This window comes from Pituophis catenifer, unplaced genomic scaffold (assembly GCF_029215685.1).
Source record: "Pituophis catenifer annectens isolate HBS135680 unplaced genomic scaffold, rPitCat1.0.hap2 SCAF_3, whole genome shotgun sequence".
NCBI lineage: Eukaryota > Metazoa > Chordata > Lepidosauria > Squamata > Colubridae > Pituophis > Pituophis catenifer.
In genome coordinates, this window is record NW_027256883.1 from 143,351,070 (window position 1) to 143,366,497 (window position 15,428).

The window sequence follows — 15,428 nt, forward strand, 5'->3', positions numbered from 1 at the left end:
AGAATCTATGTCCTCCAGTACTACATCGGTACCCCAATTTGGACCTTGCACTGGTCCTGGACACTCTTATGGGGTCTCCATACGAACCGTTGGGGTTGGCAAGTTTAAGACTATTATCTGGCAAAGTAGCCTTTCTGGTCGCTATAACATCGGCGAGACGAATTTCTGAGATCGCTGCATTATCTACCAGGGAGGATTTGTGTATGTTCCATACAGACCGTGTGGTCCTCAGGTTAGATCCGACATTTGTGACTAAGATTAATTCTCCTTTTCACCTTTTACAGGAATTAGTCCTTCCAGATTTCTATCCCTTCTTCAACGCCTTTCGAGAGCCAATTGCACATGTTGGATGTACGTCGCGCTCTTCAGATATATCTACAAAGGACTGCTGAGATTCATAAGGCAGAATCTTTGTTCATTTCTTTTCTCCCGGCATCTTTAGGACAGAGAGCGACTTCATCAACGAGAGGTCGCTGGATTCAAAATACGATTTCTACCGCATACGAACTCAGATCACTACCTGTTCCCAATAAGCTTACAGCTCATTCCATGAGAAGTGCGGCAACGTCAGCTGCCTGGGCATCGAGTGCTTCCTTGCTTGATATTTGTAAGGCAGCTACTTGGACATCTCCTTCTACATTTGTTAGACATTATAAATTAGATAAATTTGCCTCTGAGGAGGCTGAATTTGGCAGGAGTGTTACAAGGTGTTGATATGCGGGGAGAGTCTTTGGTCCAGACTGTGCCCTCCCATGAACTGGGACAATGAACTTGGGTATGTCCCACATCTGGCTGCTGTCTCCACATCCAATGGAGAAGGGGTGTTGGTCCTCCCTGATACGCCCCTTCTCGTTGGGTGGAGACAGCAGCCAGTCCCACCCTTTAAAAAGTCTGGAATCTAATATTGTAGGTAGATGTAATTCTAATATGGTAAATATATGTTATCCACACACAGAGTCTGTCTTCCTCCTTCGACAAAAGCTGGAATCCCCTGGCAACAGGGACAGAATTTAAATCAATTGACAGGCTCAGTCCTTTATTCTGACCAATGAGCACAACCCACATCTGGCTGCTGTCTCCACCCAATGAGAAGGGGCGTATCAGGGAGGACCAACACCCCTTTTCCGATTTCTAGCTTGGTACGTTAACCACTTTTTTTTTTCTTCTTCATCAGAGGACAGATAATTTTTGCTAAGATGCTAATTGTTGTGTAGGTAGATCGAAGAGACTGAGAACAGGCTTAGACAACAGCTCTTTATTTTACAACTATATAAAATCCAGCAGCCTGCCTCTCTGATAGCTAGTCCTTTTATAGGGAGCTGTCAGGGATTTCAGCCAATCACGTTTGAGTATTCTTCCCTCAAACAACGGACCAGAGGGAAAACCTGAGTTGTCAATATCTAACAGTGATGGTGCCTCTGACTTCACACAACTGCTCCTCCACATTGTCGGCACCTTCATTAGATTACAGGATATCAAATGTGTTATGCAGTTCTATAGAAAATGCTTCTTGACATTGTTGTGACCAAACTAAATTGAGTTGGAATCAAGGTGGTAGATGGCAATTTGATACAAATTTCAATTTCAGTTTGATTTTTTTAACGAAACAAGAGTTTCATGCTGTACTTCTAGGCCAATAGACAACATATGGCTGAGAACTATTTGCTCACAGTAGCATCTGTAATGAACCATAATGAATTATGATATCAAAGTGATGACATAGTAATACACACATATGCTGCAATTGTGTGTCTGTGTCTGTGCATGTGCATGTGTATAAAATGATGTTTGATGCAATTATATAAGTTGTGGCATTTGTGTGATGATATCATCAGACTCATGTCATTATTTGCTTCCTTGCAAACCTCCTGGAACACCCCCATTCTATACATACTGTATATTCTGCCACATTAAAATGCTGTATCCCCCTTTTCATCTTGATTCATCCCATTCATGTCATATGATTGTAAGTTGTAGAAAACGGCAATGCCCCAGTATTTTAATGAACACATATAAACATATTTATCAGCATGCAGATTTGATTTCTCTTTGTAATAAGATGTGAATGTGGAAAGAATAATTAATTCTAGGTTAACTGTAGTTCCATTTGGTTGGGCTTGGTTTTTGTATAAAATACAAGCAGAAATACTAAGCATATTAATTATGCACTGGATGGATTTCATCTCATTATTTCATCCAAACCTGCCAACATGCCAGAGCTGCAGCTGTTACTAAATTTATGATAGCATAAGGTTCTTACACAGTGAATGATTTTATCCCCAGGTAGCACACCACTGAATACACGAGATGAGGAAAATTAAATAATCCCAGAAATTAACTAGAGTCTAATGAACATGCAGTAGGCCGGGATTTAAGATTAAGAGATGGTCACAATGAAATAAAAAGTATTTTAAATTAATGGAATGTTTCAGTAAAACTTTCCTGTTAATAATAAAAGTGCCACTGTGGCTTAAAAAGCACTTTATCTTAACTGTAAGAATATCACATATAAACAGAAATATAAGTTATGCTGTGACATTACATCTTTGTTGATATATGAATACTAAATATGAATGATATTCTCCTAGTCAGCCTTGGCTCTAGCTAGCAACTGAATAAATTGCTTCTTGCATTTCTTAATTCAGAAAGAACACATGCCAAATTGTATGTGTTTGCAGCCTTCATACTTGATATAACATATCTGAATATATTATGCTTAGATTTTGTATGTGCCTTCTTTTTGTGTATTTCTGAATATATAGATAGAAAAAGGAACCATCTTTTACTAAGAAAGACTACTAAGTCTGTAGTCTGTACTCATTTATCTGGATCTAAGTTCCATTAAACTCAGTGAGGCTTCGTTCTGAGTAAATATGCACAGGATTGTCCTCTGAATGTCAGGCTGACATTCAAATGAAGAAAGGATATATTTCTCCGACAAAGAAAGATTATTTCAGATACTTGGAATACAGCATACACAGTGACCTCATATGTATGCATGCTGACCTGAATTTGTTTCTCCTTACTATATAATTAAATCTTGAGAATAAGAATTAATATGTGATATATATCATAATCTAAGAACAAAAATATAATTTATGGGCATCTTAATATAGAACCAAAGGTTTTTGGATTTGAGGCCTTTAGTATAAATTATTCAAACTAATCTTAAAGTTGAGTGATTTGATTAGTTAATCTGCATATTTTTATTTTATTTTACTTTACTTCAAATTTATATACCGCCCTTCTCCCTAGGGACTCAGGGCGGTGTACAGCCAAGTAAAAACTCATAAATACATAATACATAGATTAAGAACAGATTAAAAGGAAATATCTCAATTTGGCCCAAAATTTAAAAAGACAAACGAATTTAAAATCATTTAAAATCATTTAAAAGGATTTGTTAGGCCAGCCCAGCTTGTTGAAAAAGGAAAGTTTTAAGGGAACGGCGGAAGGCATGAAGATCTTGGATTCTCCTTATCTCTGGGGGCAGTTGATTCCAGAGGGTGGGAGCCCCCACAGAGAAGGCCCTCCCCCTGGGGGTCACCAGCCTGCATTGCTTGGCTGATGGCACCCCGAGGAGGCCCTCTCTGTGGGAGCGCACGGGTTGATGGGAGATCGTCGGTGGCAGAAGGCGGTCTCGAAGATAACTAGGTCCTATGCCATGGAGCGCTTTAAATCTGGTAACCAACAGCTTGAAGCGCACCTGGAAGACCACTGGGAGCCAGTGCAGCTCGCGCAGGAGCAGTGTTATGCGGGAGCGCCATGCAGCTCCCGTAATTACCCGCGCGGCCGCATTCTGGACCAGTTGGAGCCTCCGGGTGCTCAAGGGGAGCCCCATGTAGAGAGCGTTGCAGTAGTCCAGGCGAGAGGTGATGAGGGCATGAGTGACTGTGCACACGGAATCCCGATCAAGAAAGGGGCGCAACTGGCGAATCAGACGAACCTGACAAAAGGTCCCCGTGGCAACCGCCGTCAGATGTTCCTCCAAGGACAGCTGTGTATCCAGGAGGACACCCAGATTGCGCACCCTCTCCACGGGGGCCAAAGACTCACCCCCGATAGTCAGCGATGGAGTCAGCTGACTATATCAGGATGCCAGGAACCACAGCCACTCGGTCTTGGAAGGGTTGAGCTTGAGCCTGTTCCTCCCCATCCAGATCCGTACAGCCTCCAGGCACTGAGCCATCACTTCAAGGGCATCGCTGGGATGGCCTTGGGTGGAAATGTACAGCTGGGTGTCATCAGCGTACTGGTGGTATCTCACCCCAAAGCCACGGATGATCTCGCCCAACGGCTTCACATAAATGTTGAACAGAAGGGGTGAGAGGACCGACCCTTGCGGCACTCCACAGATGAGAGGCTTCGAGGTTGACCTCTGCCCCCCTGTCAACACAAACTGTGACCGGTCGGAGAGAAAGGAGGAGAACCACCATAACACGGTGCCCCCCATTCCCAACTCTTCCAGCCGGTGCAGCATGATACCATGGTCGATGGTATCAAAAGCCGCTGAGAGATCTAATAGGACCAGAACAGAGAAGCAACCCCTGTCCCGAGCCCTCCAGAGATCATCAACCAACGCGACCAATGCCATTTCCGTGCTGTGCCTAGGCCTGAAACCCGACTGGAACAGATCTAGATTGGACGTTTCCTCCAGGAATTGTGGAAACTGTCGTGCGACCACACTCTCAACAACCTTCGCCACGAAGCGAAGATTGGAGACAGGACGGTAGTTAGCCAATACTGCTGGGTCCAGGGAGGGCTTCTTGAGGAGAGGCCTCACCACCGCCTCTTTCAAGGCAGTGGGGAAGTGACCCTCACTCAACGAAGCGTTGATAATTCCCTGGAGCCAGCCTCGTGTAACCTCCTGGGAAGCCAGTACTACCCAGGAGGGACACAGGCCCAGTAAACATGTGGTCGCATTAAGTCTCCCCAAAATCCTGTCCACGTCATCCGGAGTCACAGAGTCAAACTCTTCCCAGATAACATTCTCAAAACTATTCCTCGCCATCCTGCCCAGATCTACCCAGTCAGAGTCCAAATCCCGCCGGATCTGAGCGATTTTGTCATACAGATATCGTCCGAAATCCTCAACCCTGCCCTCCAAGGGGTCCTCCCGCACTCCCGGTTGAAGCAGGGAGCGGGTCACTCTGAACAGGGCCACCGGACGATTCTCTGATGATGCAATAAGAGCGGAAAAGTAATTAGACTTCACCGCTTTTATTGCCACTAGGTAGGTCTTAATATGCGACCTTACCAGTGTTCGATCAGATTCGGTGAGACTGGCCCTCCAACCGCTCTCCAGGTGTCTTTTCCGGAGCTTCATCTCCCTCAGCTCCTCAGTGAACCAAGGAGCCGCGAGGGATCGACACCGGGTCAGAGGCCGCAAAGGCACGACTCGATCTAAGGCTCCGCTAGCGGCCCGATCCCAGGCCGCCACCAGGTCCCCGACTGAGTCATGTGCTAGAACCTCAGGAAATGGCCCAAGCTCCATCTGGAATCTATCAGAATCCATCAGGTGCCTGGGGCAGACCCATCTTGTAGGCTCCGCCTCCCTGTGGCGGGGTGTAGCGGTTCGAAGATCTAGGCGAAGGAGTGAGTGGTCAGACCATGACAAGGGTTCCATGTCTATATCCCCTATAACAAGGCCACTCAGCCACTGGCCAGAGACAAAAATCAAGTCCAGAGTGTGACCCCCCCTGTGGGTGGGGCCATGAACTAACTGGGTCAGGTCCATGGCCGTCATGGAAGCCATGAACTCCCGGGCCATCTCAGACGTCTCACCAACGGATGGCAAGTTGAAATCACCCATGACCATAAGCCTGGGTGTATCAACTGCCACCGTGGCTATCACGTCGAGTAGCTCGGGCAGGGCCGTTGCCACGTGGCAGGGAGCCAAGTACGTGAGCAACAGGCCCATCTGAGCCCCATGACCCCATCTCACAAAGAGGGTTTCACATCCGGCAATCTGTGGCACAGTGGTCTCCCTCGGACCAAGACCTTCTTTAATAATAACCGCCACCCCCCCCCGCCCCTCCCCTGGGCCCTCGGCTGATGAAGCGCTCTGAAGCCCGGTGGGCACATCTCAACCAGGGGGACCCCTTCCTCCGGGCCCAACATAACAACATATAACAACATAAAACTGGAGAAGAAATTAAAAATGCAATTTTTCCAGTTTATCACACTGCACATTAATTTAGATCTTGATCTATGCAGTTCAGTTCTACCTAGGTATGAAATAGGTAATACTGCATATCAATAACAGTGATTTTTTAAAAATTTGATTTATATGCCGCCCTTCTCCGGAGACTCAGGGCGGCTTACAATGTGTTAAGCAATAGCCTTCATACTTTTGTATATTTATACAAAGTCAGCTTATTGCCCCCACAAACTGGGTCCTCATTTTACCTACCTTAGAAAAGAAGAAAAGAGTCAACCTTGAGCCTGGTGAGATTTGAACTTACAGTAATTGCAGACAGCTAGTGTTAATCACAATGCTTTTAGTCTGCTGAGCCACCAGCCACCAGCAGGAGCAGGAGCAGGAGCAGGAGCAGCAGCTCCTCTTCCTCCTCCCGGCGGAACAGAGCCGAGGGAAACTTGGACCCGTTCCTCAGAGGAAACCCAGGTGAGTTAACTTCCCCGGGCGCCCGTTTTGGTCTGGTTTCTCCGAGTATCTGTGTGGGGACTTGCCCACAATTAATTGCAGGGGCAGCGGGTGCGGGACGGTTGGTGTAAGATGCCAGTTTTGCAAAAGGCAAAAAAGTTTGGGGGGGTTTAGGGGTTTTTTTTTCCACCTCCCACCCCCCCTCAATTGGAAAAACTCTCCAGGGTGTTGAGGTGTTGGGAGTTTTTGGTGCTCTCTGAGGTTTTTTATTAACTAACCGGGTAATAATCAGGTTGTATGTGAGTGTGTGAGGTGTTTTTTAATTTTTTTTTAATTTTTTTTTTTTTTAAAGGAAAAGGGCAGGGAGGTTGCCAGTCATTCGTGGTTGTCGTTGGCATTTATTCTAAGGAGAGAGAGATCAGCTTGGTTTTTTTTTTTTTTAATTCATCGATTTACAGCAAACTATAAAGTTATCCAATCTCCCAGTTCCTGGAAGTCACATTTACTGCCAATTAGAAAAGAGCAGGTTTCTATGAGGTATATACATTAACTTTTTACTACAAAAATTATTTTGTTTATGACATGTTCAAAAATACAGATAGTCCTCAATGTACCACCACAATTGAGCCCAATTTTTTTGTTGCTGAGTGAGAAATTTGTTAAGTGAGTATTGCTCCATTTTACAACTTTTCTCAACAGATTTATTAAGTGAATCACTGCACTTCTTAAATTAGTCACATGGTTGTTAAGTGAACCTGGTTTCCCCATTGACTTTGCCTGTCAGAAGGTCGCAAAAGAGGATCACATGACTCCGGGACACTGCAATCATCATAAATGTGAGTCAGCTGTCAAGCATACGAATGTAAATCATGTTTACATTGCAGCATGGGGAAATGGTCATAAGTCACTTTTTTCAGTGCCATTGTAACTTCGAACAGTTACTAAATGAACTGTTGTAAGTTGAGGAGTGCCTGTACTAAAAAAGAATATACTGGAACATTTACAAGGCAATGATTAAAGAGACACACAATAAGTGATATATGGAGCATTATAGCATTTGTATTGCTATAAGATTTTGGATTGGTTCACAGAAAAAACATTAGGAGGGTCAAATGAGTCCTCCGGGAGAACGTAGGTCCAAAGCCCATCTGGATTACTCCAGGAAGGAATTCAGGAGATTCAGAATTAGATGTAAAATATATTTTCAAATGATAATAACTTTCTAGTTACTACGACAGCCTTTGATTCACCCTCAGAGGTTATAACTCAGTGTGTAATCATAAGAGAGAGACCACAGCACTTTCACAACACCACTTGTTTACAGCTGTAAACAAAAATACAATATGTGAAGCTGAGCAATAGATTGTTTTGGCAGAAATGTTTATCTTTTCTGACTGATCAGGCTTTAGATCAAGCTGAGAAGGAAGGAAGAGTGTTACAAATCCATTTATATATTACCATCTGTGCTACAAACTGAACTTGTGGAAACATTTTGCTTATGATTTTAGAAGCCTGCAGCAAGCTCTCATCTATCATCTGTCTGTTATCTATTTCACCTGCACTGTACTTGGATCACAGATAAATTAACAATTTTCACAGTATATTTTCTGACTGAAAACTGAAGTTTTACTGATAAATGTAACAGAGTAATAGGATAACTGTGTTGGGAATATATGTTCACCATAGTTTATGGTTTGTTGTGATGGCAGGTTGTTGTATCAGCTGGCAACTTCCTGCAGCCAGGCAGAGCTTCCCAATGGCCATTGCTGGATGGTTTTCAATTTGTTTTGTGGTTGTGATGTCATCTGCTCGTAACTTCTATCCTCTGTTAGAGACCTTCTAGTGTCAACAGAGATGTTGACAGATGAGACAAGAATCCAAAAATGGTAGTTGGCAAACTATGCAGGCCTGACAAAGCCAGAGAAAGGAACTATATGTGCAATCAACTGCATCCATGATATACCCATAAACCATAGTGCATCATCTGAAGCAGTCCAATGTGTAATTAATGGCCCATCCACACTGTTGTTTCCACTCTCTACTTCTTCAAAAACAGTTAAAAGTTGACGTGCAGCTTGGCATTCCGAGAACATAACAGAGTGTTCTCTCTAACAGGCCAATCAGAGTGTGCTAAAAAGGGGCATTCAGTCAGTGCTTCATACACTTCAAACATGCCCTGATCTGGTTGGCTCAAACATCCTTGGCCATTTGATCATGGTAAGATTGAGTCAGAGACAGCTTTTTCCCATCCAAGCCTATACAGCCTCTAGGCACTCAAAGATATTTTATGTAATATGTATCTTAATTTTGCAGCAGAAAATTATATAAAAACATTTATACATTAGACATGTATAGAAAGACATTTATAGATAGCATTTCTGTTTAGAAAACAGAAATTATTTTTAAGGTGTTTTAGAAGTTTATGTTTTAGAAATTTAAAAACATTTCTAAATTCTTTTCTTGACACAAACTCTCAATAATATTTAGCAGCACAAAATCATCCCTAAATGAAAGGTAAATGTACTTAATCAATAGGAAATCTACTCAAATGCAAAGGAGTATTTTTAGATCAACATCAAAATGGCAGATATTATTGGATAAGTGAAGCCCCACTCCTTTTAATATGTGATACATGTTTAAAGGGGACAGGGCTTCTAGCACTCAGTCACGCCTATCATTTTGATGTTATTGACCATCAGTATGGACAACTTGTTTTACATTTATCATGTTTTTAATTCTAATTATTATTTCAATATATATATATGTAAGTAGGCATACCTCATGATGACCAGCTATTGTAGCAATATGAAGAGCAGTAAGTGCTCCGTATCCAACTTGTTGAACATCAGCTCCACTGTGCAGTAAAGCTGTTAAAAGTTCTGCATTGTCCTGAAATTTGGAAAAGTAAATAATTATTGATAAAATATATTATGGAAAGTGGTAGAGCACATGTTTTGTTTGCAGAAAGTTCCAAGCGTCTCAGTTAGATCTGAAAAAGGGACTCTTAAGAAAACCTGGAAAACTACAGCTATTGGGTATATTTTGCTGTTTTCCAAACAAGTATATTGATACTAGAATTTTCTTCACTGGCTGAAGCTCACGAGAGCTGGAGTCACAAACATTTCGGAGAACAGATTGGCAAATAAAAATTATGCTGAGCTAGATAGATCAATAATGTGTTATTGTCTTAGAAGCCGTATTTATGTTATTACACTAATGAAAATTGCCCTTGATTAAAGTTTGCCGTGGAATGATAACTGAAAAATATATCCTCCAGGAAACATGAGAATCAAGCGCTTTTGAAATCAGATACAGTTAATTAATGTAATCCTGTTTACCTTGTAAGCTGCTAAATGCAGAGCTGTAAATCCATTTCTTGTCAGCCTAGAGGGACGCAGCCCTTTTAGCATAAGGGTCCGAATATGTGTTTTATGTCCTGTGAAATAAACATTGGTCACAGAAGTAACTTAAATATATCCAATACAAGCAGATGAAAGTGCCTATCCTTCAGATTAGTAATATATTTAAATTTAGAAGTCCAATGAAATTATTTGGATACTTCCCTTATTATCCTATATTGGAAAATAAGCAATATCAGTTAAATAATACTTGGGATGAATTCCAGTGTGCTTTTTGACTAGGAAAATGATATATTCCAATACAAGAGATTGTCTGTACCTCTTGTCAAGATAGCTCTTATAAACCATCTCTTCTGATATGCTATGGAGGAGGGGTCTCCAACCTTGGCAACTTTAAGATTTTTGGACTTCAAGTCCCAGAGTTCAGTTGAAGTCCACAAATCTTAAAGTTGCCAAGGTTGGAGATCTCTGCTATGGTGTCAGCTTTGGAAGCCGGAAGCTTAGGCCGGAAGCTTCCATGCTGCCACCTTCTCATGTGTGGGAAAGTAGGAGGGAGGATTTAGTAGAGGATTTAGTTGTTGGTAGACATAATAGCATTCTTCCTGTCGGTCAAGTTCAGGGCAATCCAGCATTTGGAGAAGGAGTGGTCAGAGTGCTAAGTCGAGATGGGACGGACATTGATTGGAGCATGTGATCAACTGAGGAGTGAGGGGATGGTTTGGGGGTTTTTGATTTACTGAGGGAAAACCCGAACTTTTCAGATTCGGGTTTTCCCAGATGTGCCAGTTTACCTACTCTAGTAAAGAGAACTTTGGAAAATGCTTGCTTCCGCATCTTTACTCAGAGTTGGGGTTTTCTGGAACGCTGACATTTATGGAGGATTAAGTGATTCAGAGTAGATTCTGAATGTACATATATAGGTGGAACACCCAAGATGATGAAAAAGATCCTAGCATTTACAAGAGATTCTGTCATATATCATTGGATGAGGTGTTCCCTACTGATATTGTAAAATCTGTAACCTATTATTTCTTTATTAAATTTCAGTAACAACCCATTTTCTTTATTAAATTACGGCAACAACCCATTTTTACATTAGCAGAAAACTATGATTGCTTCTTCTCCATGGCTCTGTTAACTTTTTTCTTGTTCTAATTTGTAACTGAGTTTAATGCATATGGCCCAAAAGATGACTTTTCTAAATATCACCATCAACAATATCATCATCATCATTGTCTGTATTTCTATTTTGTTGAAGCAATTTTGCTATTGTCACCTGATCACTGTGTATGATTAGATCAAATTAATGCTGAAAATTAACAAATAGTAATAGTTTTGCTGTGATTTATTAAAATCAAGTAAAATAATTAACCATAGCAACAAGGATGATACTGGCTGAAATACTTACCATTGCAAATACAACACAGATGTAAAAGAGATAGCCCATTTTCCGTGCGGTAATTTAAATTCACTTTGCTGAAAGCTTCATCAGAGCTGAAAGAAAAAAAGATTTCATAGATAAGTCTAGTTGTCATATTTTGGTGTGTTTTCATTTATTGTGAAAATTCTAAAAAAGGAGAAAATATATTTCATGATTTCATAAGATATGGGAAGCAACATTTTGATTATTTATGGGGGTTTTTTTGCGCCATAGTTTAGTACATAGCATTAGGATTTTGGGATAGTTTCCTATTTAAGTACTAAATGGTTCCAACCTAGGTAGTCTTTTCAAGATCAAACAAGCTTAGGTGTTTGTGTTGCTACATATTATGACACTGTCAAAGTAACGTGTGCTAAATTCAGTTTGCTCATTTCTGCTTGCTATTACATAAACCTCATTCTGAAAATTCTAGATCTACATCACATTCCATTTTCTCCAACTTTCTCTTCAAATCTTTCAAGCAATAGTATAAAAGAATGATGAATTCTGAGATTTATATATCCTGTCACTCTCTTGTTCTCAGGAAAAAAACTTCTTTTTTTTACAGGAAAACAAAAGCTCAATGTTAGAAAGCTGAAATAGTCAGGAGGAAAGTTGGCCTAATGCCAAACCTCTTGAATCTGGGGAAACATCAAGAAAGACCATAGCTCGATTTACACATGTTGTAAAGATGGAGCTCTATGCAAGATCCAATCAGATAGGCAATAGTAATGGAATACTAGGTGAAAAACCAACGACATTTGAAGGGGCACAAATTGTCTTCCCCTAGTTTATTTTTTGCATATAATTTTTAGTATACCCAAAATACCAAATTTTGATATATATATATTTATTAAAACATTTAAAAAAGATTAAAAAATAGAAAAGCTAATATCAAGAGAGAAAAAAGGAAAAAAAGGGAAAAGGGAAAAGTGCAACAAGGTGAAGAAAAATAGAAAAGAAAGAAAAAGATATAAAGGAATGGCTTCTGATACTCTTCACAGCAGTTAAAAGTACAAATATATTTTAACCTCTCTCCACAACGCTGCATCATATTACTCTTCTTTCTATAATCTATCCCAGAGTTTCTCATCTTCAGCAAATTTAAGCTGTGTGAACTTCAACTCCCAGAACTGGAGTGGAGTTGAAATCCACAAGCTTAAAGCTGCTGAGATTGAGAAACACTGATCTATTCTCTTTAATCATCAAAACTCTAAATTAAAGTTCCTTTTTTATTTTTACACAAGATACTAAACATAGATAACATTTCTTCTGTCCACCCTAGTTTAAAATAAGTAAGCTCTGCATACTTTTCCTGGCCAGTCTTCCTTCTGCACTTTGGGAAGAGAAATTTACAAGCATTGCTTTTCACCGTCATATGAATATTTTTCATGTCATTTTAGTCAACAAACTGATTAAGATGAGGCTTTATGAAAAGTTTTTGTGCTTTCTGAACTATGGTTCCTAGAAACCATAGTTAGTACTGACTACCTTTGTTTGGCAGACAGTAAACCTAAAGAAAGAAAGGCAGAAGGAGACAGCCACACGAGTGTAGCATGACCTCTAACCATATAGAGTTTAATAAGAAAAATGACCATAAGAGTTTCCACATTCCTCTTAGGAAAGGCTAGATGGGAGGATGTGACCCAAGTCTTATTCATGTGGATCTTCTTTTTGTTAACTATTGTTTAGCATCACAGAAGCAGAGAATGCTATTACAGGCTAATAGGTCCTACCCCTTGCTCAGCACAGGAATCTGTTTTAAAATAGACCCAGCCTTTATCTGAATGCATTGAATGTAGGGGAATCCACTACCTCTCTCAATAATTGGTTTCACGGTCAATGGCTGTTATTGTTAGGAAGGCTTTTTCTTGTAATATTTAATACAACAGTCCCTTCTTGTAAAATCATTATTCTTTGTCCTAGGCTCTGGAAATAGAGGGATCAGGTCTTGACCAACATCCTCTCAGGTATTTGAAGATTCCTGACATATCCTGCACTCCCTACAGCATTTCTTTTAAAAATTAAAACATAGTTTCTAGTTTCCTCATTGGCCTGTTCTCAACTTATCCCAGTTTCTCCAAATCCTTCGTAAAATGTTGTGCCCAGAACAGGACATATTATTGGAGGTGGAGACCATTCAAAACAGAATAAATGGAAATATTTTTTTTCCCAGTGATTTGGAAAATATGATTCTTCATCAAACTTCTTTTGTTGTGGGGTTTGTTTTTTGGGCAGGCTATTCCTTCCAGTATCTTTTTCATAAGCACTTTTATCAAGCTGGCTCAGGACTGGAAAACAGAATCCAGTCTTGGCTTTTCACTAGCTTGATTTATTTGATTTTTATCCTGCCTTTATTACTTTATAAGTAACTCAAGGCAGAAAACATACCTAATGCCCCTTCTTCCTCCTATTTCACAACAACAACCCTGTGAGGTAAGTTGGGCAGAGAGAGTGACTGGCCTAAAGTCACTCAGCCAGTTTTTCATGGCTAAAGTGGGACTAGAATTCACGGGCTCCTAGTTTCTAGGCCAGCACCTTAACCGGTAGGCTGGGTCTCTTATGATAATGTCATAATCAGAGCCCAATACCTTTCTCTGTTGCAGATATATTAGCAAGGAATGCCTTCAGTTTCTGGTGCCAGGAACCCTGACCTATACTTTTCACAGGGAAGAAAAACAATGAACAAAGGAAATACTAGATCCTGTGAGATACCTTTGCCCAGTCTGCAACTTTTTCCAAGGATGGGCTTTCTTACTTTTTACCTTGTGAAGTGCTTCTTTTCTTCCTTTTGTATAGCTAACCCATTTTACTGCTTGACTGCCTTAAAACCTTAATAAAGATTAATTAAATTTTCAAGAGAAAGAGGGAATAAGGAATGCTTTTAAAAAATCATAACATTATTTTGCGTATTGCTTATGAAAAGGATGATCCTTTTTTTTAAAGCAATTGTTATCTAAAAACATCTGTAGTCATTTCATTGTAATTTTCTATTAATCTGAAGCATAATATTCCATTATATAGGTATAATTAAAAGAATTTCATTTTAAGCAATATCTATCTTTAAGAAAGAAATGCTATTTTCTCCATTTTTCCCTCATTTTTTGTACAATTGCACCACACAACTATGCTGGCAATTTCTACAGCCACTGAATATTAGGTATACATTAAAAAATTCTAAGCCCAATTTATTTTTTAATTTTCTTCTACTGCTATTGAACTGATACATTTTAATACAGCCTAAGGATTTCATGGTGCTTCCCAAAGAAGTATATGGATGAAATGAATAATTAAAAGGAAAGCATTATTAGTAATGCGCTTCTAATATTATGATATTCACCTAGGATATATAGATACGTGATCTTATTAAAAACTGATCTGCAGCATTAGTACTTGTTACACACAGGTTTTAGCAAAAATGCAAGATTGCTAAAATGCTACAGAATTGGCAGTTTTATGATTCATTAACTATAGTCATTTACCTCCTATTACAATTGTATGCTAGAGAAACAAAACAGCATTCATTAATGAAAATATAGTTAAAAAAACTAGCAACAAACTAAATATATAAACCAAACTTCACAAAAATCTTTAATTAGTAAATACATAGAAGCAGCACTTTTTATATTTAGAGCTGCTTTCATTGGACATTCTCTCCCATCCCTATTCTCTATTGATTTAAGAATAGATTCTTATAGAAAAAGAAACAATAGCTGAAATAATGGCAAGCATTTATTAGAAGGCCAAATTTCAAAATGCGTTTTAAAATTGGATTATAAAAATGCCGTGGGTTTGCAACGTGTTCCAAATTATTTTGTAGTTGGCAAATAAGTTATGGAAAAGTTTTAAACTGATATCTCTTTCTTTTTGTTGCTTCTTTCTTACATAAGAAAGAAAAACATAATCAGTTCAGCAATACATTTGTGCATGTTAGATTTTTTAAAACAAATTCCTTAAGCATCTGATTACTTTTCTGACTATTCAAGAGTGTAATCTTAAAATTGCATTGTAATTAGAAAGGTAGAGACTTTGTGATGAATGATTT

The 15,428-nt window shown here is 39.7% G+C and overlaps 1 protein-coding gene across 1 annotated transcript in view; it reads right to left on the bottom strand.

Annotated features, from left to right (window-relative positions):
- Positions 1-15,428, bottom strand: part of TNNI3K (TNNI3 interacting kinase) — a 217,574-nt gene that overhangs the window by 192,687 nt on the left and 9,459 nt on the right. The window contains exons 3-5 of the mRNA XM_070941265.1: positions 11,372-11,457; positions 9,943-10,040; positions 9,383-9,493 (exon numbers count right to left, since the gene is read on the bottom strand). Coding sequence (XP_070797366.1) covers positions 9,383-9,493; positions 9,943-10,040; positions 11,372-11,457 — 295 coding nt within the window. The remainder of the gene's footprint in view (positions 1-9,382; positions 9,494-9,942; positions 10,041-11,371; positions 11,458-15,428) is intronic.